Below are 23,647 nucleotides of genomic sequence, written 5' to 3' on the forward strand. Positions count from 1 at the left end.
GTGCTGTTCTTGTTTCGCGGACTGTAGCTCATAACATTAGATTTGCGTTTTCCGTACGATCAGAGAGGAGATCCGGAGCGATTCGTATCAAATACAATAACTAGACTTTCATTGCAATAAGACAGCTGTGTTATACATGCCATGCGTGCGGTTAGCTAACGGCTGCGTAGAGAGCGGCGACTACGTGTTCCATTTTTCCAAACTGAAGCTTAAATGTGTAGCGTGTGTACTAACATTTCGTCCTGTGTTAGCAATATATTCGTTCAATTGATTGTAAATTTCTCTGTCATCCCCCAAACGCGGGCTCCTTTTTAATGAAATAAAAAACAAACACAATGATTTGAAAATAGGTCGCACATGCCGCATGCTTTGCCACTTTTCATAATTGAAAAGTTGTGACCTTTACGTTTTTTTCTATAGATACTGTTCCATGTAGAAAATAAGAACGATTATACTTAAACATTTATACTTTGCATTTAGCTAATTTGAAACAGTTTTATGTCGATTTGCTTTTGTAATTTAGACACTAAAAATCTACAACGTACATTCAGCATACATGAATCGTATAAAAATATGCAATGTTTCTACAGCACCCTTCTTCTTCTTCTTTCGCTATGCGAGTCGGGGTATATCCTCCTACGCTAAGTCGAACGTTTGTTCCCTTACTCGTAATCAGAGGCGTACCGACTCTGTCCGAACTTCTATGAAGGGGCTCGTCCTTTAGGACCGGCTAATAATAGCCATATGTCCACCCGCCGGCCACGGGAGGGATAATTCCTTCCGTTGTCAGGACACAAGAACTCGTGGTCTGCTTGATTGACTCAAACAGAACGAGATGTGCGGCAGCTAGGATTTTTCTGACCTGAGCTCCAGCTCGGCGTGACCACGCGGTCGTGCCGTAACCTTACTTTTCCGCTAACCCTTTCAGGAACTGCACTGCTAACCTCCGCTCTGATTCACTGCCGAACTGAAACGTCTACAGCACCCAAACCAGGTCGTATGAACGTACAATGCCCAGTGCTTGACAGCTGTCAAGATAACAGGAAGAATGTTTTTACATGCAGCGTAGTAGCATAAAGTGTGTATTATGTGCTTCAATAAACCACGTTCCGGCCATCAACAGCGCTCCCATCAACAAATTACCTAAAACGTGAACATTTCCAACGTTTAATCAAACAAAGTCGTGCGTAATTTTCGTCCTAAAAGGTGACCGCGTTTCGGCGTTTTGATCCGCCCGCCGTACGACGCAGATCGGATTGTTCGTTTCGAATCGAAGTGGTTACACAGCGTATAGGGGGTATTTCGTGACGTCACGGGTGTATAAAATCGTACGATGCGAAACGGCGGCCGCTGATTGGTCGAGACGGTCGCATGATCTTATGTTTTCGTCGGATCATCAAAACACGGGTCGCCGCCGCGGTTTGAAGTTTCACGAGCGCAGCTCGCGGTTGATGCAACACACAACAGTGTTTGCAAAACATTTCGTTCCGTCTCGCGGTGTGGTGTTGTGTTATTTCTGGTAGTTTGAGAAGAGAAAAAAGTCAATAAGTGAGCTTGAGCGTTTGGCTCGGTAAAAACAAAGGCGCGAAATGGATCAGGACAGGGTGTGGAACGATCCGTTCCAACCGCCCGGGATGTACTTCCCGGCCACGGTGTTCAAGGAGGATGAGCTCGATATGAACGACATGAGCGACATCGGTGATATCACCGATATTTGTAAGTGTCTTTGAAGTGAAGCATAGCTTTCGTTTGCCAAGAGAGGCTAATGGTTCTTTCGTTCGCAGACCAAATGAACGAGGAGAAGCTGATCAACATCATGGGGGAGGACTTTCTCACCAACTACAGCTGGGAGGATGGTCCGTCGATGAACGTGTCCGCCAACTCGACGGCCATCGGTAGCGCCTCGCCAGGCGTAACAGTGAAGGAAGAGTGTGTCGCTTCGGACACCGCTTCAGCCGTGTCGACCGAGCCGTCACTGTATCAGAACCTGGTGCTGCCCAACGATCCTATGCTGTTGGCGACGACGGCGACAAGTGCGGAGCCCGCGAGCTCCCAGCAAACGACGCAGCAGCAGCAGCAGCCGCAGCGTTCAAAGGAGGAAAAGAAACACACCGTACTTCAACCACTCGCTCCAGCGCCGCCGCAGCAGCAGCAACAGATTTTACCTGCCCCACCACAAATTGCACCCCAGCATTTGCACCTGCAGCCCTCACAGATCGTAACCGGCCCGCGCTCGGTCATTCTGACGCAAAACGGTGCCGCGGTCGGCCCGACTGGTGCACAAACGCTTCTGGTAGCGAATGCAAATGGGCTTGGTTCCGTGGCTCACACGTACACGGCGAAAAAGATCGCTCCGGCAACAACGGCACAGCAGCAGACCACCACCAGAACCCTGCTGCCAGGCCTTTCGAACGTGCGATTGCAAAACCTGACCCAACCGACGGTGGCATCCGGAGGCAGCGCCGGTGCAACGGCCGCCATGCCCGTGATGCAGCAGCTATTTGCGCTGCAAACGGCCGACAAGCAGTCGGCCGTGTTTCTGCAGGCGAACACGCCGGTCATCTACACCAGCGCGAACGTGCATTCGATCGCTACGACGACGGCGACGGTGAAGGCTAACCCGGCCAATATCCACACGCTCGTCAACACGTTGAACGGCCCGGTTCTGACGGCCGGTATACCCGTCATGTTGGACGCTGCACCGGCCCAGCCGGAGCGGGCCAAGGTGCAGCTTAATCGCCTGCAGCCTGCAACGGCTGCATCACCGGGATCGTCATCGTCGAATGGGCTCGGGTCCCCCGGAATCGGGGTTCCGAAGGTGAAGGAGGTGAAGCGGTCGGCGCACAATGCGATCGAACGGCGCTACCGAACGTCCATCAACAGCTGCATCGTGGAGTTGAAGAACATCGTCGTGGGCGAGGAGGCGAAGCTGAACAAGTCGGCTATCCTACGCAAAGCGATCGACCACATCCGGCACCTGCAGAAGCAGAACAATGCGCTCCGGCAGGAAAATATGAGCTACAAGCTACGCTTCTCCGATCATAAGCACACGCTCAAGGACTTGCTGGTGAGCCAGCAGAGTGTGGCGGACGAAATGCTGACGACGGCACCGATCACGCCGCCACGCAGCGACGAATCGAACCCGTCCTCATCGCCGACGCACTCGGACAGCTCGATGCCGGGCTCGCCGTTCGGTGGCTCGTCCTCCATCCACCTGTCCACCGCCGGTTCGCCGTCCGGCTGCGACGACCTGCTGGATGACGATCTGATGTCCGGCATCGGGGGCATGTCGTCCAACTCGAGGCTCACCATCTGCATGTTCATGCTGGCCGTGCTGATCGTGAACCCCTTTGGGAGTCTGCTCTCGTTCGCCACCGACGACGGCGAGGGCCGGCTGTACGAGGAGATGGGCACGCAGCGGCGCATCCTCGCCGTGGAGGAGTCGTTCTCGTGGTCGCGCATCTCGTCCTCGCTGCTGCTGGCGCTTGTCAACTTCATCTTTCTCGCGCTCTGCCTCGTCCGGATGCTGGTGTACGGCGACCCCGTGCTGACGCCGCGCTCCCGTGCCTCCACCGACTACTGGAAGCACAAGCGCCAATCGGACGTCGAGTTCCGGCGGGGCAACGCGACCGAATCGTACCGCGAGGCGAAGCTGTGCCTGCAATCGTTCGGGCTGTCGCTGCCCTCGACACGCCTCGAGTGCGCCTCGGCGACCGCGTGGCAGTTTGTGCGTATGTTCTTCCACCGGCTGTACATCGGACGCTGGCTGTCGCGCCGCACCGGTGGCCTCTTCAAGCCCGAGGGCGAACGAATGCACGCGCTACACTCGGCGCGCGAACTTGCCCTGCTCTACCATCGGCTCAACCAGCTGCACCTCGTCTCGGACCACACGGACGCGAACGGCCTCATGATGAGCTTGTGCGCCGTCAACATGGCAGAGGCGGCCGCCGGTGTCCTCTCGGTGGACGACACGATCGAGATCTACCTGCTGGCAGCGCTGCGCGTGAAGCGCAGCTACCCACGCATGATGCAGTACTTCTGCCGCTACTATCTCGGCAAGGCGAAGCAGCTAGCCAGCGATCATACGAGCCGCAAGTTCCGCTGGCTGTTCACCGCCTACGGCTTCCAGTTTCTCACCGCCAGCAGCACTTTCCGCTACGAGGAGCGGCTCGGTGACTCGCACGAGACTTTCACGCGTCTGTGCAACAAGGTATATTCCAGTGGACTTTTCTCATCCGGGTTTCGCGTATCGAATCACACAGCATTTAGTTTGATGATAATTTAACCATTATTATCAAAAATAATTCTACATAATTTGCCCTGACATTCTCTGAGCTAGATCATTGCAAACCTTTCCTCTTGACAACCCGATATCAAAACATCAACAATCGGCAATCTCGCATCAGCTTTTCAGACCAACGAATGTTCACAAAATTTTCCTTCTTTCTTTTCCTCCGACAAGGCCGACCCGCTCGAGTACGTGATGCGCGAGTACCGGCTGAACCTGCTGCAGAAGGCAATCCAGCTGCTTGTTGGCTCCGGGCGGGACGCGCACGGTCAGGGCCGGCTGGTCGCGAGTGGAAGCGACGCGGCCGGACTGCAAGCGGCGGGCAAGGAGGCGATCCACCGGGACGACGTCGATCGCGGCTCGGAGCTGATGGGTAAGGCCGGTGGGACCGGTGGCCTGCACGCCGACAGCGGTTGTCCCAACAGCGATATCCTGCACTTCACCGAGCTGCTGAAGGACACGCTGACCACCGAGCAGCCGGTACCGTTCGATGCTTGCGTCCTGCACGGGAACGGCTGCTTCGATCAGCTGGCCCACTGGTGGTCGAACTTGCTGAGCGTGGCCGCCTTCTGGCTGCTAGGCGAGGACGAGCGTGCCGAGTCGCTGTACGGTCACGTTGAGAACATCCCGGCTGAGTTGCGCCATCCGCAGCAGGATCCGCTCGCCAACGCCCTGCTGGTTGCGTTCCAGGTCAAGCGTGGTCTAATGTAAGTTTGTCTTTGGCCCCATAACAATACTGCAGCAGTTCACTCTGCACGTACCTTTCTCTCTCTAGCACCAAAACGGAATCGGACTTTGCCACCATCTTCGAGCAGTGCAACGCGAGCAGCCGCCTGCTGGAGGACAGTCTGACCGGCAACATCTGCAAGACACCGAGCCGCCTCAAGCTGGTAAGTCGCGCGTCCATTTCACACCATCAGCGGACCCCCAGCTCGCCTAACCTCCTGTCCCTCCTGCGGGTGCATTGTAGTTGCATTGCACTTTTCGTGTTCGCAAACCGGTGCAGTACTTCTGCAGTGCAACCCGAAGGTGCGCCCTTCGGACACACTCACCTCTACACAAGGCTCAAGCGGACCGAATACAGTGATACTGGTGCACATCGATATGGTCTAACTATAAACATCAATTTTACCGATCAGTTAGAATATACTTCAACCACCAGGCCCGAGTTACAAATCGTACTCGTAGCATCTGCAATCAATCAACATTCTCTTTTAAATTATTTCCAAATCAACTGATAGGTTATAAGTGTTTAGGAAACTAGTTAATGTAACAACCGAATGTTGAAATCGGTTAAAAACTAGGGCATAGGAAAGTGGCGACTTTTCGTAAGCGGCTTTGTTTACAAAATATTTCATTTGTGAACATTATTATGAGTTGCTTACCTTTATCGCACAGCTTATCGATAATGGCTTCCATTATCGTTTGTTGGTGAATGTCAACAAACATGGTGATGAATTCTAGCTTTTTCATATGGTGTTTGGTTGAACGCTGTTCGATTGGCTAGGGTTTTCATTTCATTTTTAAGTTTTATAAACGTGTACATTTGAATGCAGCGAAAGTGTCTATGTGTTAAGGTGCACCATCCATCGTTGTGTGAACTAGTATGTATTACCTATACTATTGAGACTATATTCATCGTCGGATTGGTTTTTCATGCAGCTTGCCCAGCTACTCGCCTGCGACTGGCTGCTCGAGTCCCGGACGGCCCTCTGGGAGATGGAGAACGACATGCGTTACTACCAGGACTACCTGACCGTACCGGGCACGATCTTGGCGGCATTCCAAGCCGACCTCAACCTGCTCCGTCTGGTGACGAGCAAATTTCCGGTCAGCACCTACGGTAAAAACACCAACCACCGGGCGGTAGACATTAATGGTTCTTTCGTTTCGCAGAACGCCCAGTCGCGCGTGTTCCTCTACGAGGCGATCTGTCGGCTGATGGCGGGCGCTGCACCCGGCCCGACACAGCAGCTGCTCGATCGCAGCCTGCGCCAGCGCAACTGCCGCTCGTCCCTCATCTGCGGCAAGGACCGGTCGGCCCAGCTCGAGGGTGGGCGGGAGCGGGCGGCCGCACTGTACGTCGCCTGCAAGCACCTACCGTCCCCCTGCCTGTCGTCGCCGGGCGAGCGGGCCGGAATGCTGGAGGAGGCCGCCAAGACGCTGGAGAAGATCGGCGATAAGAAGCGCCTGCAGCAGTGCTACCAGCTGATGAAATCGCTCGGCAGCGGCAGTGTGACCAATTGAGGGCCAACCGGTGTTTTTCCTTTTTTGTACTCATATTAACTACCTAGCCTAGCTGTACTTCGTCCTTTCTCTGCCCCCTTTTTAACGTGTTAAACACCTAGATTAGTAATTTATTGGTAAGCGCGGAGCCCGTGGTGGGACTTTTTTGGTTTGTTTTGCAGCACATCGCCGCAGTTTGTTTTCGTTTTGACCTGCTTTCGTCCTGATGCACCCGGCTTTATTCGTAGGCTCTTATTTTACAATGAGGAACAGAACTTTTATCAAGATCATATGTCATAGGAATACACACACACATAATATGTGTAATACTTCTAATAAACGTACGTAAAGTGTGCGTTCGAGAAAAAGTGTCACTGGGGTTTCACGTATGTAGCAAACCGGAAGAAAGAAGTCGACACTGGTCCAAACTAGATGCACTGCGTTGGTTTTATTAGCTATATTCTCCACATTGAACACGTTGCGTTAAGAAGAAGGTGATGGTCGTCACGAACGTTGTATGGTTGATAGGATGTCGCCCCCTAGCACTTGTCGAACGTGACGCAGAACGTGCAGATTGTTGGGCGTCCAGTTTCCGGTGCCGGTTCGTCCTGGTCGTTGGGTCGCCGAAGGTTGTGGCCGCTCGGTGCGGGATGCTCGATGCCACCGCAGGGTCGCTGGCTGTTGCCGGTCACCAGCACGGCGACCAGGTGCGAGATGTAGCTCTTCGCCAGCCGGAGCGTTTCGATCTTGGACAGCTTGCGGTTCTTCGGCTCGGTCGGGATGAGCTGGCGCAGGGTGCTGAACGCCGCGTTGACACTGGGTGGAACGAGAAAGGGAGGAAGGCCCGCCGTGCGGAGCAGCTCAGTTGGGGTGGTGTTGCTGCTGCCACTGCCACTACTCCTATCGTGAGCCATCACTAGGGCTGCTCACCTGTGCGTCCGGTAGCGTTCCCGCGCGTTTGCCTGCAGCCGCTGCTCGAAGCCACACTGTTGCTGCTGCTGCTGTTGCTCGCCGTGGATTCCGGACGGTTCCAGTGCCGATGGTAGGAGGTTGCTGTTGTTGCCGCGCTGCCGGTTTCGGCTCATCCTGCTGCTCAGAGGCACATCGCCTCACAATGCGATCCGGGTATGTGCGCGTTCGAAGACTCACTGAACGACGCAACGACAAATGACGTGAGTCCGTGTTACCCGACTCTGCGGCGCGGTGGAAAAAAAACACCATGTGGAAAACAAATTAAGTCATTACTCGAACATGACGAATGGCACAAACAACAACACAACGGCCCATATAAACACACAACACACGCACTGGCCTGCGATCCCCGGACATGTTTATGGGTTAACGAGGCCGAATCTCACCCTCTCCTTCTCTCTCTCCCTCTCCCTATCCCTCCTTCTATCTAGGTTTCCTCTTGGCAATCTCCGGGAATCTCGAATATTCTGCCGGCACGTCTTTTTACCCTTGTCGCTCTCGATCTTCCTTCCTTCCAGCACCGAACAACTGATCGATATCGCAGATGTCGCCGGCTATGAATGGATCGCCTTTTTTCGGTCTCGGAAGGAGGAAAGTACCCGATCCGGCCCGGCGAGCGGGAAAACACCGACCGGAAAGGCGCGCCGCAAGACGAGAAAAACGCGCAATGCATGAAAACATGACAACTTGTTGCCTATTTTGTTTTGGTTTCCCATTTCTCTTTTCCCTTCCTGCAAGTGCGCGGGTCGTCGGGTCCCCGGGCGCATTATGACCCTTGATGCTGCGGTCCTTAGCCTTAGTTCCTCTTTCCCCCGACCTTTCTCGCTGTTCGGGTTCACTTTCTCCGTTCCGTCTATTTGTTTTTAATGCATTCCGCTTCTCTACCTCTTTTGGTTATCCTAGCGCAGAATATTATGAATGGGACTGGAACCATTACGTGAGCGTGGATTTCGTCGAGACGAATGGGAAATAACGTTGAAGTTTCACAGTGGTTGACTGCACCAGTTTTCTGGATGATTGTGGGTGTTTTTAATCTCCCATCCGCGAATGAAAACAACGGTCCATGGTATTAAGTACTAGTGGCTTTTATTATACAATTTCATCAGCAGCGTTCTGCTGCGCTATCGGGCCAACTAAGTTTACATCTCGTATCGTAACTTACCAAACAAGCTAATACTGCTTTCTGAATTGCTCTTCCTTTGCTGGAAGGGGTTGCTGTGCACGAGTAAGGGGGGGAAAGGCTAGTGGAGCGGTGTACAAATCATAGCAAATAGACACAGAAAACGTACGAAAAGGAAACTAATCGCAATCGCGACCGAAACAGTGTAGACGTGGCTCGGAGAGTGGATGGTGAATGGTCGACGTGATCGACGTTGACACTTGTGTCAGTGGTGATCGGAGATTTTAACCTTGTAGGTGGACTTCCAGATCTCGAAGAGGCAGATGGTCGAGTGGAAGCGGTAGAAGATGGCTAGCGGCATCGAGACGTGCGTGATCACCGTCCAGGCCCAGGTGCCGAAGAAGTCCAGATGCGACGGCCGAAAGCTGGCCCGTCCCTTGATCAGCGTGTTGATGAACCACATCGCCATGTTGGCGACGAGCAGGAAGGTGACGATCTCGCGGCCGGGCTTGGTGCGGTTCTGCTGTGCGCCGCGGCACCGACGCCAGACGGCGTTCAGGATGAAGAGCGTCTGGATGGAGGTCTGGATGAGGCTGAACAGCTCGGCGACCAGCGCCTCGCGTGCCCCCAGAACGTCCTGCTGCATCGAGAAGTAGCTACCGACGATGCTGAACATGCCGTACACGTAGACGCCGGTCTGGGCGAGCACCAGCAGCGTGCAGTCGAGGCTGATCGAGCCGGCGTGGTGATCGTTCTTCCGGCGCTGGTACTTGAGGTCGCGCATCTTCAGCATGGCGACGAGCACCGCCACCGCCGTCACCGTGTACATCAGCGTCTCGGCGATCGTCACCTCCTGGATGGCGAAGTACTCGTAGCCGGGCTCGTCGTACAGCACGAAGTACATGATCAGGCAGATGATGGTCAGCACCGTCAGCAGGATGCCGCCGAACATGCCCCGGTGCGCCCGGGAGCAGTCGACCGAGAAGTGGTGCGCACTCTTCGAGCCGCCGGCCGTCTGCACCTTGATAGAGCTGCGGCGCGTCCGGTCGATTTCGGCGATCGTCTTCACCTTCTTCCACATCTCGTACAGGATGACCGCGCAGATGAGCGAGTACTCGATCGTGCACGGGAACAGGAAAGGCGACACGTTCTGCACCAGCGAGCCCATGATGTTCGTCCGCTGACAGTCGACGTACTCCCCCGACTCGCCTGCTGCCCGCCGCACCACCGTGTGGTTCACGAGGGCTCCCGCGGCCTGATCCAGCAACTCCTCGGACGACGATTCCGGCGTGCTGACAACAACGCTGGCGTTTGGAGCATGCGTTGTGCTCGCCACCGATCCATGACTAGCCGCGGAGTCTTTAGGCGAAGGACGAAGAGTGGAGAAATTGTGAGTTTGATTCTATACTCCATTTGAAAGAGGCCTAGAATCAATCAATCGCGTACGTTGGAGTTGATTGATTCCGAGGGCTGAGGAGGAGTTGGAGAGTAGCTTACCCTGGTGGTGTCCGGCGACCGCGTGGTGCGCCAAGTGCGCCAGATGGTGAATCTCGTGCTTCGTCTCCTCGACCAGCACGTACAGCCACTCGCACAGGTTCGTCGCCACCATGTGCATCAGGCCGAAGCGGGCGAACACCTTGTGCCGGGCCATGTCCAGCTCGGACGTGTTGAGGAAGATGAACTGCATCTGCACCAGCGACAGCAGCATGCGGGCGGCCGGTGTCAGCGCGATGAAGATGCTCGAGCAGCCGGGCGACGCGTTCAGCTCGAAGTACTGGCCAAACTCCAGCCCGGAGTAGACCATGGTGCCGATGCCGAAGGCGATCGCACCGACGCGCAGATAGAAGCTGCCGAAGTGCGGGACGCGCTTCTTCGTCGACCCGCCGGTGCTGTTCGTTTTGGCGTCTGTGGTCGGGAAAATGTTACTATCGCACTGTGTGTGTGCATCTCTGGGCATGTGATACTTACGGTAGTTTTTGATGAGAGTCATGACCGCACGCCGGCGCATGGTGGAGGCGTACACGAAGATGACAAACACGATGCTGACCGTGTATAGAAACAGGTAGAAGCCCTGGTAGACGTTCGCCGGGATCTGCGAGGAGAGGATCTCCGTGACGGGCAGCGCGATTCCCAGAATGACGATGATCTTGGCGTACAGTGCCGACAGCGCCGTACTCAGTGCGTCGCTGCAAGATACGGATAAGCGAGATGACGCGGGAGATCGTTGGAGGCATGCCGCTGGTACTACTTACTCGCCAAATCTGCGGTTCTTCCGGCGTGACTCTAGTGCCTGCTCGCTGAAGGGTCCGCTAGAGGGCGGCAGCTGGCTGAGCGACACCTTGCTGCCCATGTTGGACTCGAGCTCGATGTTGTGTTGCCGGCGGCCGGGCAGCCACGCCAGCGAACCACGCCTGATCGCCGCCATCAGCGACGGTTTGCTGTGGCTAGCGCCAGTTCCCGACGCATCCGGCGGCACTATGGACAGCCGCCTCGGCGAAGGGTACGTCACATCGTTGGTGCCACCGTTCCGCTTCGACTCCAGATCCTCCGGGATCTGATCCAGCATGGTGTTGGAGTGGTGATGGTGGTTGTGATGGCTGTGGCTAAGATGGTGGCTTTGGCTCGCGTACTTGGGAGGCATGCTCTTACTACTGCCGCTCAGAATGGACGGGTTGGTGGTGGTGTTGGTGATGGTTTTACCCAGTAGCTGTACCGCTTCGTCGCCCGCGTCGTCTACCCGCGGCACCGACAGGTACTGTCCGTCCCTCGATGCTAGTCCGCCGCTCGCCGAACCGGCATCGTCGCTGGCGCGCTCAGCTTCCGGATCCTCCTCGTCGACCGTCGCGGTGGCGATGCTCAGCGATGCTAGCTCACTTTCCAACTGTTCGCTGCGAAGGTTGTGAAACGGTCCAGTTAATCACCTCTTCTAGAGCTCAGTGTTCGATATTTATTGATTGCTAGACAGCCGAGCGCCATTGCGCCGGGTTCGAACCCTCTCCTCTGAACCAGAGGACGGTAACTATCGATAGAGGAACAAAAGGCGTACTCCAGCGATACAGAAGGGAAGATCTGTGGAGATAACCTAGTTGGGAGGAGAAGCTGACCAATCGATCTCGGACGGCCTAGCACGTCTTCCTAGCAAACTCGTTTTCGTTGTTGGCAATCGACACAGCAGTATCATTGCCAAAAAGATTACGGCCATATCGCGTTAATCGAGTCGTTGCGTATTTCGGTGGTACATGCATCGATAATCTGGCGAACCTGTTCGCAGCACACTATCAACACTGTTAGTATCCAGGTGCCGTTTGATGCGCCTCGGATGATCGATGGGAGTGGAGGAGGGGGAGGAGAGGGGAGGAGAGGTGGTTTTGGTGATGGTGATTATACGGATAACTCTCTCCCTTATTTCTTTTTCTTTTTCTTATCAGGGGTCCCGGTCACTTAATGACGCTTGTTGGGCTCGCGATAGGGAATTGCGCAACTGCAGCTTTATTGGGCAGCTCAGCGCCGGGCTTCCGATTGGCTACCGTTTGCTTCCGTCCTCCGGTGGCACCTTCGACCTAAAGGAGCTAAGAGAGAGAGAGAGAGGGAGAGGCGAAAAAGGACACGGTGGACCCGCCTGCCCGCAGTGTAGTACCTGCCGACGGAAGGGTCACGGTCGCTGGGACAGGGCAGCTATAAGTGGAGTGCACTTTTACGCCCCGCGTTACGGTTGATCGATGGCTGACAGGCCTGACTGGCCTGACAGGTGAGTACGCTTTACGGACACAACACACAAGGCCCGGGGGCCGCGGGGAAGATAAACAACCAACAAGCCGGGCGGGTGGTGCAACGGGCAAAACTAGTTCTTCCGCACGTAGACAGCACGAGACCGAACCGAGCGCCGGCGTCCGCGTGTGGACCGTGTAGGGCGAGCACTGAAACAATCAGGCAACGTCGGGCGACCGAGCGCCTGCGACAAGGTTGCGTGACCACCGTGCTACCGGGCAATCTCGGAGTTTCGTTATCAGCCGCGTGCGCGGGTGACAACGGGAGGGGAGGGGGGGATGTGCGGTGCCCGATGCCCCCTTCCTCTACGCCGAAAATCGATCACTATATCTCGCTCGATTGCCTCCGCAGCTTGCACACTGGCACACTGCTCTGATAGCCTGATGTGACTCGGCGTTGGACCATCCCGACTCCCTTCTCTTCTGCGGCTTGGAGAGGTGACGGAGCGGTGTGGAGGAGCTACCCCTTAAGTGGCTTCCCAATCAAATAGCAAACAGCCGCAGTATGTGAACACCGTTTAGCACGTATCGGTAATGCAAATTGCAAAAATGACTCCGATGGCGACGCCGTGCGCCAAAACGGCGCGGCCAATTACGCGCCCGCTCCGGCGGCACGACGTCATCCACCCATCTCAGCATCCTCAGAGAGCGGGGAGCAGAGGTAGCGGGGCCGCTAATGAGGTGACAATCGTCATCCTCACTGGAAAAGTGGTCATCGATCCATCGGTTGCTGAACGTTGTTGACGAGTGGGGGGGGGGGGGAAAGGCGTGATCGTGCATCCTTGCCAAGTCGAGCTCATGAGGATGGATGATGGATTGCGAGTGGCAGAGGCTGATTATGGCCCCATCCCTCCCTCCCTTTCCCGTTCCTCGATTGAGATGATAACCGAACTTAATTAATATGGTTATCGAACCTCATCTGCACGCTCTGACGTAAGGCGCTACGCCAAACAAACAACGGTGACAGTTGTGTTACCTTTGCGGTGATGCGTGCGGTGGTTTGGCGGAACGCACTAGCAGTGCGCCAGCTCTGGGGAACAGCTGCGGTGGTGTAGCCGTTTTGCTGGCGGAACTCGCCAGCTCGCCGACGACCATGGGCGCGCACGCCACGGCGGCCATACTGATCGTAGGCGAAGGACTCGATCACACACAGCGCCGCGCCGATGGCGTACGCCACGGTATGCACCAAGGTGGGGGCTGGTGGTGCGTCCTACTAATCGCGTTCGCCTACACGAAGGCGAATGTATGCGCACCTAAACACTCACACACACACACTAGGAGTTTGACGACCTGCGGGAGAGGTTGAAGGGGCAGGGCGAGTGGTAATCGAGGGAGTGATGTGCAGAATGCGCCCTGCGACGCGCAACTAAGTGCGCGTATCGCACTCACCCGGGCTTTTATAGTACCCGCCGTTGCCGCCGCCCCTTTTAGATCCCTCGCGCCGCCATTCAATCGTCAAATGAGTGCAACCCGAACGCCAACCACACAGGCGGTACAGACGAAGTGTGCCCGCTCGAGGCGAGGTGGAAGGGTTAGAAAATTAGCGAGCGTCGTGTGGAGCCTTCCGCCTTCCAGTCCCTATGCGGATCTTCTCCCTACCGCCTGGATTGTTTTAGCATTCACGTGTCGGCTAAACTCCTGCCAGGCGCACGACTCTCTAGGGAAAAGTCCTCCCATGGTCCGGGCCCTAAATTCGGCGACTCACCAAGAGACCCCTTCGATTCCATCTAATATAAGTCGGGCAACGATTCTGGGGAGATTCCGTTTGAGGAAAAGTTCTTTTTGCGAACTGATTGTACAATTCCTCCCCTTCCTTCAGATATTGGCGAGAGATTGAAGCTGCATGTTGCCGCGGGAAAGTCTTCCAATATCCTTGGATTGTGTCTTGACCTTTGACTTAAGCTAGTCTTAGCTCACGGTGCATTTTTCCAAGCTCATCCTTGTCGGATGACGTGGGACCGCAGAAGGATAGCCAGATTAAGTAGGTAGTAAAACAATGGATTGATACTCCCGAATGGGTGGTACTTCTATCCCCGGAGATAATGCATCCCACCCTAAAGTTCACGACGCGTTAACAGCGGGTCGGGTCCGTCATCTACTATCGCCGGCGATGCATCAAGTACTGAAATCTGATAGCAGCCGTCAAGTTCAAGATGATACGGAGCCCAAGTGGCGTTGGAGTCAATATTACCGTGCATCCCCTATCGCCCGCTCGACCTGGACGCTGGCGGCTAGTGAGCTCTTCGCACTAGCTTGTGTTGATTCACACGTTTAAATTGGATTAATAGATAGCAGATGAGAGCCGGTTATCTCAGCGCCTCAGCAAGCCGTGAAGAGCGGCCCGGTTGTGTTGATTGGATTGCCTCCCACGAACAATGCACACCTTTGTTGGGACGCGGAGGACTGTTTAGATCTGAGTCGTGGACCCCAAACGGAGCCACGCTGGCTGCGTGACAGAAGAATGTGATGTTCGCCTCCACAAAGCTAGAGGAATCACTCTAGCGATTCGGCGGTAGGACCTTACCTGAAAGAGACGGAGTTCTTCTTGTACAGCTTTCCGGTGACTGCGTGGGCGAGTCCCCCGCTCGGTGAGCTGGAGGACATGCTGGCGTTTTTGGGGGGGTTGATAGGGAGGGGACCGCTGTGGACACTCACGTCCCGTCGAGGACGGTTTTCGCGCGCCGGACTCTAGCGCCGGACCTAGTACCCGCTGGCGTTCGGAGCGGTGTATTGACGCGTCGACAGCCCCGGGACCGGTCTTGTGCGCTGCTTATATGTCTGGCACGCGCTGATGTGCGCGACTACCGTCTCCGTAGATAACGCGAGGACACCACTCCTTCGCCCAACGCACAAACGCACCCGCACACACTCACCTTTGTGCCCACGTGGATCGTTAATAAGAGGCTGCTATCTATCCGCGCACCAGATTCAATCAAACTGAGAGACAATCAATTTCCACTAATTGAAAAAAGCTTGCCTGCCTGTATGTCCTTCGCAGCGTTTATTACGGCTCAAGCGTGTTATCTGACGAAACGCGGTTGTAACTCCCAGAACTTCCACGGTCCCCACCGGTGGAAGGGGAGAGGTTGTTGAGTGAAGTGTTCAGCAGTGGAGTTGGAGGGGTGGGTGGGGGTGCTAAGGCTCGCTAATTGCAACAGAACCACACTCGCGAATCTGCCCGAATGTGACTCGGCAGTACGTCACCGGATGCCGGATACAGACAGAGAGAGAGGGGAGGTGTGAGAGGTCACCGGATCAATTGGTCACACATACACCCACACACACATACGAGTGTTGCACAATCTTCTTCTCGCGGGATGAATGTCCGGGGGTGCAAGAGCGATACTGCGTTTTTCGGGAACTAAGGTTCTGGAAGAAGTCGTCTACCTGTCGCGTGAATCGCGGCTCAACGACGGTTCGGTGCGCGGTTCGGGCGACTGCGACGTGCGACAACCAGACAACCGATCGGATCAGACTGACGCGAGCCCGGGCGGCGACTATCATTGGGCCGCGGTGTGCTCCTACAGCCGAGAGCCGCACCAGCGAGATAAAACGGTGAAGAAACTCCACTCAACAAGAAGGCACGCGTGCAAACCCCCTAACCATAAGCCGCTGGAGTAGGAACGAGTGTCAGAAGAAGAGAATGAAGCACTGAGAGCAGCATACAACACATGCGTGTGGAAGCAAAGGACAGGAAGCCGGGGCCTAAGAGCCGGTGTCATAAGACAACGACCGACGTCGCCAGCGGGCATCAGCACGGTGTGCATGCTGTGCCCCCAACAGCTTCGACCCGCCTGATCCGCGTGACGATCGCCCGCTGTCAAGTGCGAATAGGCTTGGCAAACATCTCACGCCAATGTTCACGCTTGAGCCCCATTCGCGCACGTGTGAATGTGTGTGTGTGTCCCCACCCCCCCCCCCCCGGCAGCTTATGTCAATGCACCATTTGGGGAGGGAGCAGAGGAGGGGAGAATGCGTTCTGAAAAGGGTTGCATAGTGCGTTGTTCGCATGTCGCTGTTCAAAGTTCAAGTTCAGCCTAAGAGCCTCGGAGCCTCAGGCTTGCAGGCGAGACTTGCTGGAAGTAAAAGTGGCACCAGATTGCCAATTACCACTGAAGACTTTGGTGGGAAGGGGGAGAAGCAGTAGGAGGCATTGGCTGTTCGATCAAACATCATAAAACTGGTTCGGATCGGTCGGTGCCGTTCTAATAGGCTGAGCGCACCGCTAAAAGCTGTCACGCACTGTGTTCGCCGTGCTGTGCCTTAATTGTGCCAATCGATGACATGTGTATGTAAACACACATACAAGCGGCGGGGCGGAAGGTGGCGCACAGGTGAGCGAGGGTGGGAGTGCAGGCTCACGTGACTTGCCGTGAGTTCGGTATGCTGTGAGCGCCGTTCTAACCGGTTGTGTGAGTCAGCCGAGCCATTCTGGCAGCCAAAGCTCGCCAACGTTCGCCTGACCTGGATCATATGTGCAGTGGCGAACCGCGCGTCTACCCCATCACTAGACGCCGGACTGACGTCAGATCAGTCACCCCTCCGCCGTTCGGCGACTAATCGAGTGGCGCAATCGCACCAGGACCGGGAATGACGTCCATGTTTGTTGTTATTGAGTGCCGAATTGCCCGCCGTAGCGGCAATAAACCGCGGTAATCTCCTGACAATCAATGCTGCAAGTCGTTCAACTTCACCCCATCACCGATACCCACGGCTTCCCCGAACGGGGGCGAACTGATGGCGACGATCGCGAGCGGTCGCAATAATCTGGATAGAATGAGTTTTAATTTCTTTGCACAAGACATAAAACACAAATAAGGCAAAAAGGAATCCACCAGCGGCTACGGGTTATCGAACGCCGGCCCTAAATCATTCCAACAGGTACCTGGAACTTGCATACATTGATGGCGCGCGGATTGCGCTAGTCTGGCCGCAGTTGTTTCGAGTTTGATAAACCCTTAAAGCCTACTACTTACGACGACGTTCCAGAGCCGGAGAGTAAGTCCGCACTCACTCAATCATCGGACGATAGCACAAATCAGTACTCGAAGTGGTTATATGGTGGCTTACGGTGGTGAATTACCGAGATCCATTTACTGCCGCGTCTCCGAATACCACTAGCTTGGGGACGCACTCAAATTTGTCTCGACGGCGATGCGCCTCGATGTCGGAACGCTGCCAGGATCGAGGTGTACAACTAGTAGGCGATCCGATAGCTCTCCATCTTCCGGTATCGAGGCGATCGAGGGATTGGACTTAATCTCGCCCCTATAATTTATCGTCCCAATCCACTTTGCACTGATTGACGGGTTCTCGTACCGGCGCGCGATATGCTGTGGTGATGATTGATGGGCAGAGAGCGTTGGGATTTAACTGGGATTTACTTTATTTTGACCATTATTCGACAATGTGTTTATAAGTATTTCTTAGCCTAAGACGTCCAATCGACACGTCGTTCACGGCGTCGAAGGCGTCAGCAAAAAGGGGACGATGATTGGGCACAGTGTCGGGCAGCCGTAGTTTCGCCTATTGCTCACTTTATTGCACTATTACGAAGATATCGTATTTACCCTACCGGGTAGGACAAGGGGTGAAGATGTTGATACCGCTGTTTGCTGTTGGTTCTGTTCTTTTTTTTTATGATGACTAATTGAGGTGTTGAATGGGGAAGTGCGTGCGTTGCGTGTGTTGCGCCAACAGCGCTAACGCTTTTCGGCTTTACAGCTACGGTTCATTGTAGCGCGCCTTGTAGGAGTTCTTCCAGATCTCGAACAGGCAGATGGTGGAATGGAAGCGGTAGAAGATGGCGAGCGGCATCGAGACGTGGGCGATGATGGACCACGCGCCCGCACCGTAGAAGCCCATGACGAGCGGCCGGAAGCTGGCGTTGCTCTTGACGAGCGCGTTCACCATCCAGGCGGCCAGATTGGCCACGAGCAGGAAGGTGATGAGCTCCCGGCCCGGTTTGGTGCGGTTCTGGTGCGCACCCTTGCACCGGCGCCACCACGAGCTGAGCACGAACAGTGTCTGCAGGGAGGTTTGCGCCAGCCCGAGTATCTCCGACACGACGGCGAAGTGCAGGAGCCGGCCGTGCGTGTGGTAGGTGCCAATGATGGAAAACACACCGTAGATGTAGATGCCGGTCTGCGTCACCAGCAGCAGGTGGCAATCGAGAGGTAGTGGCGGGGTGGCACGCAGCGAGCCCGCTCCCCGGCCGGCGCGCTGCGTCGTGACGCGCAGGTCCCGCATGCGTACCATGGCACCGACAACCGCCGCCAGGGTGCTCGAGTACAGCACCAGCTCGTACAGCACGATCTCGAGGGTGGCCGCACCCTGCAGGTTGCGCTCGCGGCGCAGCACGAAGTACATGATGAGCACGATGAAGGTCATCACTATCGTTATGATGCCCCCGAACAGACCCTTCTGCGCGCTGGAACAGTCGATCGAGAAGCGGTTAGCTGGGCGACCGGTGACGCCGCGGTCCGGACGCTCCGGAGCCGACTTTCGCTTCGAGGGGTCACTGTTCCGGTTGAGCACACTCCAGAGATCGTACAGTGTCAGTGCGCAGATGAGCGAATACTCGATGGTGCACGGGAATAGAAACGGGGCAGCATTCTGCACCAGCGAGCCCATGATGTTGCTCGTCCGGCAGTGCAGCTTAAGATCTTCCGATCCCGCTATAGCCGATACTGCGATGCCAAGAAACGAGAAAAGAGATTATAACACTTACATATCCTGCAAATGAATTCCGTTTCCGAGAATATATGTATAGCACCGAGAAGGAAAAAGTCCTACAACGTACGTGGTTACCTAGTCTCGTCGGTGTAGTATCAGTATTTTGGCAGAACTCACCGTTTGTTGCTTGAGCTCCCACGGCGTGCACTGAGACGCTTGCGGTGGGATGCCCAAGGTGTACTATTTCATGCTTCGCCTCCTCCACCAGCACGTACAGCCACTCGCAGACGTTGGTCGCCAGCATGTGCATCAGACCGAAGCGGGATGTGAGGGTGTGATGGTCCAGCCCGAAGTCCTTGCCGCTCACGATGACAAACTGCATCTGGGCCACGCACAGGACTATGCGAACGGCTGGCATCAGTGCTACCAACCCATTACCGCATCGCTCGTCATCTGGAGTTCAAGGAGGTGAAATCCAAAAACAAGGTGGATCCAAACATCTGAAGAAGTGTATACGGTGGGGTTTTATTTTGAAGAGGGACTTACTTGCCAGCTCGAAGTATTGGCCGAAATCGAGCGCGGAGTACACCAAGCTACCGATGCCGAACGCGATGGCGCCTATCCGGAGATAGAACGAAGCGCTATGGGAAGCACTCCCCGATGGCGCCGTCTTCATCACCGCCCGCTTCCCCTTGCCGCCGTCGTGCTCTAAAAGTGACAGTTGAAAGATGCATGAACCGAATGCCGTCAATGTTGTACGCCAGTTTCTCAGTATTCTACCTTCGCAGCGCGAGAGGAACTCGAGTTGCGTCCGGCGCCGATACCGGGCGACGTGCAGGAATACGCAGAACAGGATGCTCACTCCGTGCAGGTACAGGTAGAAGCCCTGGTGGAAGTTGGCCGGTGCCTTGGACGTTACAAACTCCGTGATCGGCAGCGTCACGCCAAGGATAATCAACAGCTTGCTGTACAGCGCCGACAGTGCGATGGTGAGCTGGTGTCTGAGTTGGACGAAAGCGAAAAGGATACACGGAGAGGATTATGTTGCGGTGTCGGACGGTGGCACCTGGCGGGCACCTCCTGCCTCACTTAGCCTGTGCACGGTCACGGCTCAGCCGCCCGGGATCCCCGCCCTGCTCATCCCCCTTGGACGTCTCGGAAAACTTGCGGTTGAGTGAAAGTTTGCTGCCATGTTTGCGTATCAGGTCGAGGAAGATGCGGCGCTGCGTGCCGAAGCTAGACAGCCGCCGCCGGGACTCGTACTGACTCGGCGAGTGCGATCCGCTGCGTGGTGGCCTCTTGGTGTACTGGTAGCGCTCCACCATCTCCACGCTGTCGAGCGTGCCGCGTCGACTCTGCAGCGGTGTCGGTCGCAAGCTGGCCATCGCCGAGCTCTGGCTGCGACTCGCTTCACTGTCTCGACGGCGGGACCTGCCTTTCCGTTGTTCCTGCTGTTGGTCCTCTTTGGCGTTAGATCCACCGGCTAGCGATTCGTCGTCGTCCGGTGGAGGATGGACACTGGTTGGGGAAAGGTAAACATCACCGACGGAAATATAACAAACGACTCATAAGTACGGTTAAGTCAACGCTTTGAACACATCGTGTAGTAACCAAACCCGGAACTCCGGATTGCACGCGGAGTTCGAGGAGTTCGTCCAAAACGACACACACCACAGCTCCGGAATCGGTCCCATTTCACGTACGGTGGAAACACTTCGCGACATTTTGCCTCAGCCTCCGGTGCCAGGTTGTGGCCAAGCAGGCGGCGTCAAAAAATGCACACTGTATACTGTGGACGTTTGTCGAGCTGTGGAAGCAACTCTACTGCTGATGTTTTTAACCGGAGCTCGACAAGGAGGAGCAACAACGACGACGCCATTCCCCCGACGTGGTCTCCCATCAACAGCCCAGGGTGGTGTCTAATGAATCGCGAACGACTGAACACGCAGCGGAGTGCTAATTGAGGGGACAAACCATCGGGCCTAACCTCCCGGCCCCCCATGCTGGGCCTGTTGACTCCGACGCAGGTCCATCGCTCAAACCCAGATCGTGCTGGCCGGGGCAAGGATCTCCAACGGTGCTCGTACCCTACCTTGCGTATAGTCCGTCACGAGTCAGCGACATCCTCTAGCAACCGGAAGGAGTCGTTCCGGCTTCTCCGCTCTCTGTTCGTGCCGGTCGAACTCCAGCCGTAAACAATCACTGACAGCGGGTACCGTTCTGTTCGCCGAGAGACGCGGAGTTGCGGTATTTGGAGGACCTCTGGCTGCACATTGTCGCACGCTCGAGTGGTGGATGTTTTGCGTTGCCATTATCGAGTCTGATAATGATGGCGTGCGAAGCGTTATGCGCGAGGTGTTTGGACGCGCCTGCTGACGAGGCCCTGGCGTCCGCTGCGGCGCAGCCGACGGTGTGGCGCACCTCGCTAATTTCGCCATTCCTTCGGCGCGCCGGCAGGCCACCACCTTCGCCGGATGCTCCGGATGCTAATTAAACTAGCCTGATAAAGAGTTTATAACGAAGTTATTTGCTAGACGAGGCGTACCTTCTCATTGCTACGCTATCTTCGAAGGCCTAGTGTGTTTGGGGGCGAGGTGGCCGATCGGTGGAGGACGGATGCCGACGGTAGGTCTGGCGTGCGCGCAACTACTGGAGCAGCCCTTCGAGGGACGTGCCGCGATTTGATTATGATACCGGGACCGGAGACCGTGGCCGGGAAAATGGTGTTATTCGCGAGCTCGCGGGCATTCTGATTGCGTTACACCTACACCCGCACGCCCTTGCTCACCCACACACACACACACACAGGTTCCTACAGCCCTGGAGCCCTGAATGCAGCCGGGAATATATGGGGGTTGAGTGCGTTGCAGGCCGCCGTACCGACGGTTGGCCGTTTTGCACCTCACTTTTATTGGCGTCCCGTTTATCGTGATCGTGATAAAAGCCTCCTGCCCGCTTGGTTCACCCTTCCATGGCCGGTGGTGTGTGTTCATTTTTTACATTCCCTCAGCTGCTTGACAGGCGCGTCCGAGCGAGTGTGAGGACTCGTGACGTAGCGCCTATCGCTCGCGCGCGCGCGCCTTCCTCCTGTCTGTGTGTGTGTGGGTGTGTGTATGCCGTTTAATAGCCTTAATTCGACTGCCGTAATTTTATTAGCATCGCACAGACGATTTGCTCCGAATCCGCGCCGAACCGAGAGCCTGGCGGGCATATGCGAACGTACGCGAAACAAAATTACGTGTCACCGTTGTTAATGGACGGCACATGGCACATGCAGCCCACGGGACATTGGGACAAACGAGATAAAGAAAAATAGTTAAAATAAAAAAATAACACCCACACACGCGCGCGTCCCAGCGCTTACAAGATCATATTGGGCAGCGGCCGTGAAGCTGTGAAGTTGTAAAGTTAATGCGCCGAGTGTGCTAATTGGGAAGTTTTTAATGGAATCCGTTCACGGCGGTGCTGGCGGAAGTTGTGATAACGCGGGCACGTGGGCTACGGGAATCAGCTCAGATTCACCGATTGCCATCATTTCGCTGACCTTTCCTTTTCGCCTTACCAACTGGGCTTTATTAAATTATTTACAAGTGTGGTGGTTGCTAGGACCTCTACTGTCTTTACGCATTACGAACCTGCTACGCTTCGTCATTGATTTTACAACAAGCAAACTATATATTTACATAGTTACATATGTCAGTGATTAGGTCTACTAAATCAATATTTACTGGCGTGTGTTAAATATGATAAACTTCCCTTGCCTGCAATGAGAACGCTTTTCAAACAGATTCCAATTACAACAGTGAATGCTTTTGAGAATTAAAATGCAAAAGTGTCACTATTCAGTGGAATAAGAACTACAATCAAACACATTTGTTTATAATACTCAATGTAAGAGATCACAAAATGATTGCTTTTCGGGCCCCCAAACAAAGGTTAAGCAAACTTGAGCAAATCAAGCACTATTTAATGAATCTTATAGAGGATCAATAAGGCCTTTTTTTGAACGCTTTTCACGAAGAAAATGGCTTGTATTGAACGCGTGAAAATCTGGTTTTAATACTAAAACACTGTGGGACCATTCTGTGAAGTATTGAATGTTTAACGTTATTTAAGTAGAAGATATGTTTATGACAGTATCAAGTATCAATAGGTGTAAATTGGATGAAAAATATGATGAATTGAAAACAAGTGGTATTATCGGGATGCTGAATCGAAAGCATATAAAACCCCCACCCCCATTTGTGCTGTATTTCGAAAGCGGGGGAAAAGCGGGGGAAAACAAATCGAAAAAAAGGAAAGGTTCCACAATTTTCTCTCTGGTGTCGCCGACAGGGATCCGTCGAAAACGCTACAAGTGTTGCCGACATCGAAATGCTGCCATTTGGTACAAATTTCAGCCCGGCAGGGGGGAGAGGGAGGGGGAGGGGGTGGTAAAAGAAAATGACGAAAAATTAAATAACCAAATAAACGTCTAGGAAACAGCGTTTGCGTCAGTAAATTGAATCATGCGTGCGGTGCCGAAAGGAAGAGGCGAACATAAACACGCACACACACCATGGGTTTTTTTTGTTGTTAGTCGTTCGATTCGTCGCCCTG

At 54.8% G+C, this 23,647-nt stretch overlaps 4 protein-coding genes across 4 annotated transcripts; 1 reads left to right on the forward strand and 3 right to left on the reverse strand.

The window, feature by feature from the left end:
- The first annotated feature begins 1,251 nt into the window (after positions 1-1,251).
- LOC131290465 (sterol regulatory element-binding protein 1) lies at positions 1,252-6,535 on the forward strand. The gene is made up of 7 exons (XM_058319613.1): positions 1,252-1,716; positions 1,785-2,033; positions 2,136-4,210; positions 4,463-4,995; positions 5,064-5,178; positions 5,951-6,118; positions 6,185-6,535. The coding sequence occupies exons 1-7, from the start codon at positions 1,590-1,592 to the stop codon at positions 6,533-6,535; spliced, it is 3,618 nt and encodes a 1,205-aa protein (XP_058175596.1). The 5' UTR covers positions 1,252-1,589.
- A 518-nt stretch (positions 6,536-7,053) lies between these two features.
- LOC131290467 (basic helix-loop-helix transcription factor scleraxis-like) lies at positions 7,054-7,599 on the reverse strand. Its single transcript, XM_058319617.1, has 2 exons — positions 7,445-7,599; positions 7,054-7,330 (listed from the first exon to the last, which is right to left on the reverse strand). The coding sequence occupies exons 1-2, from the start codon at positions 7,597-7,599 to the stop codon at positions 7,054-7,056; spliced, it is 432 nt and encodes a 143-aa protein (XP_058175600.1).
- Positions 7,600-8,871: 1,272 nt separating this feature from the next.
- On the reverse strand, positions 8,872-14,977 carry LOC131290468 (proton channel OtopLc). The gene is made up of 5 exons (XM_058319618.1): positions 14,898-14,977; positions 10,859-11,494; positions 10,575-10,792; positions 10,104-10,511; positions 8,872-9,965 (listed from the first exon to the last, which is right to left on the reverse strand). Exons 1-5 carry the CDS (start codon positions 14,975-14,977, stop codon positions 8,872-8,874), a joined length of 2,436 nt encoding a protein of 811 aa, XP_058175601.1.
- Positions 14,978-18,097: 3,120 nt separating this feature from the next.
- LOC131290469 (proton channel OtopLc-like) lies at positions 18,098-21,172 on the reverse strand. The gene is made up of 6 exons (XM_058319619.1): positions 21,141-21,172; positions 20,138-20,566; positions 19,829-20,049; positions 19,595-19,756; positions 19,226-19,501; positions 18,098-19,050 (listed from the first exon to the last, which is right to left on the reverse strand). Exons 1-6 carry the CDS (start codon positions 21,170-21,172, stop codon positions 18,098-18,100), a joined length of 2,073 nt encoding a protein of 690 aa, XP_058175602.1.
- Positions 21,173-23,647: the final 2,475 nt, after the last annotated feature.

Source organism: Anopheles ziemanni, chromosome X, assembly GCF_943734765.1.
Source record: "Anopheles ziemanni chromosome X, idAnoZiCoDA_A2_x.2, whole genome shotgun sequence".
NCBI classification, from domain to species: domain Eukaryota; kingdom Metazoa; phylum Arthropoda; class Insecta; order Diptera; family Culicidae; genus Anopheles; species Anopheles ziemanni.

Coding starts and splice junctions, on each gene's coding strand:
- LOC131290465 (XM_058319613.1), top strand. CDS start 1,590: ATGGATCAGGACAGGGTGTGGAACGATCCGTTCCAACCGCCCGGGATG. Junction 4,996..5,063: donor CAGGTCAAGCGTGGTCTAAT/GTAAGTTTGTCT, acceptor TTCTCTCTCTAG/CACCAAAACGGAATCGGACT. Junction 6,119..6,184: donor TGGTGACGAGCAAATTTCCG/GTCAGCACCTAC, acceptor TTCGTTTCGCAG/AACGCCCAGTCGCGCGTGTT.
- LOC131290467 (XM_058319617.1), bottom strand. CDS start 7,599: ATGAGCCGAAACCGGCAGCGCGGCAACAACAGCAACCTCCTACCATCG. Junction 7,331..7,444: donor GAACGCTACCGGACGCACAG/GTGAGCAGCCCT, acceptor CGTTCCACCCAG/TGTCAACGCGGCGTTCAGCA.
- LOC131290468 (XM_058319618.1), bottom strand. CDS start 14,977: ATGTCCTCCAGCTCACCGAGCGGGGGACTCGCCCACGCAGTCACCGGA. Junction 10,793..10,858: donor AAGAACCGCAGATTTGGCGA/GTAAGTAGTACC, acceptor CGTATCTTGCAG/CGACGCACTGAGTACGGCGC. Junction 10,512..10,574: donor GACTCTCATCAAAAACTACC/GTAAGTATCACA, acceptor TCCCGACCACAG/ACGCCAAAACGAACAGCACC.
- LOC131290469 (XM_058319619.1), bottom strand. CDS start 21,172: ATGTCGCTGACTCGTGACGGACTATACGCAAG. Junction 20,050..20,137: donor CGTGACCGTGCACAGGCTAA/GTGAGGCAGGAG, acceptor CGTCCAACTCAG/ACACCAGCTCACCATCGCAC. Junction 19,757..19,828: donor GTTCCTCTCGCGCTGCGAAG/GTAGAATACTGA, acceptor TGTCACTTTTAG/AGCACGACGGCGGCAAGGGG.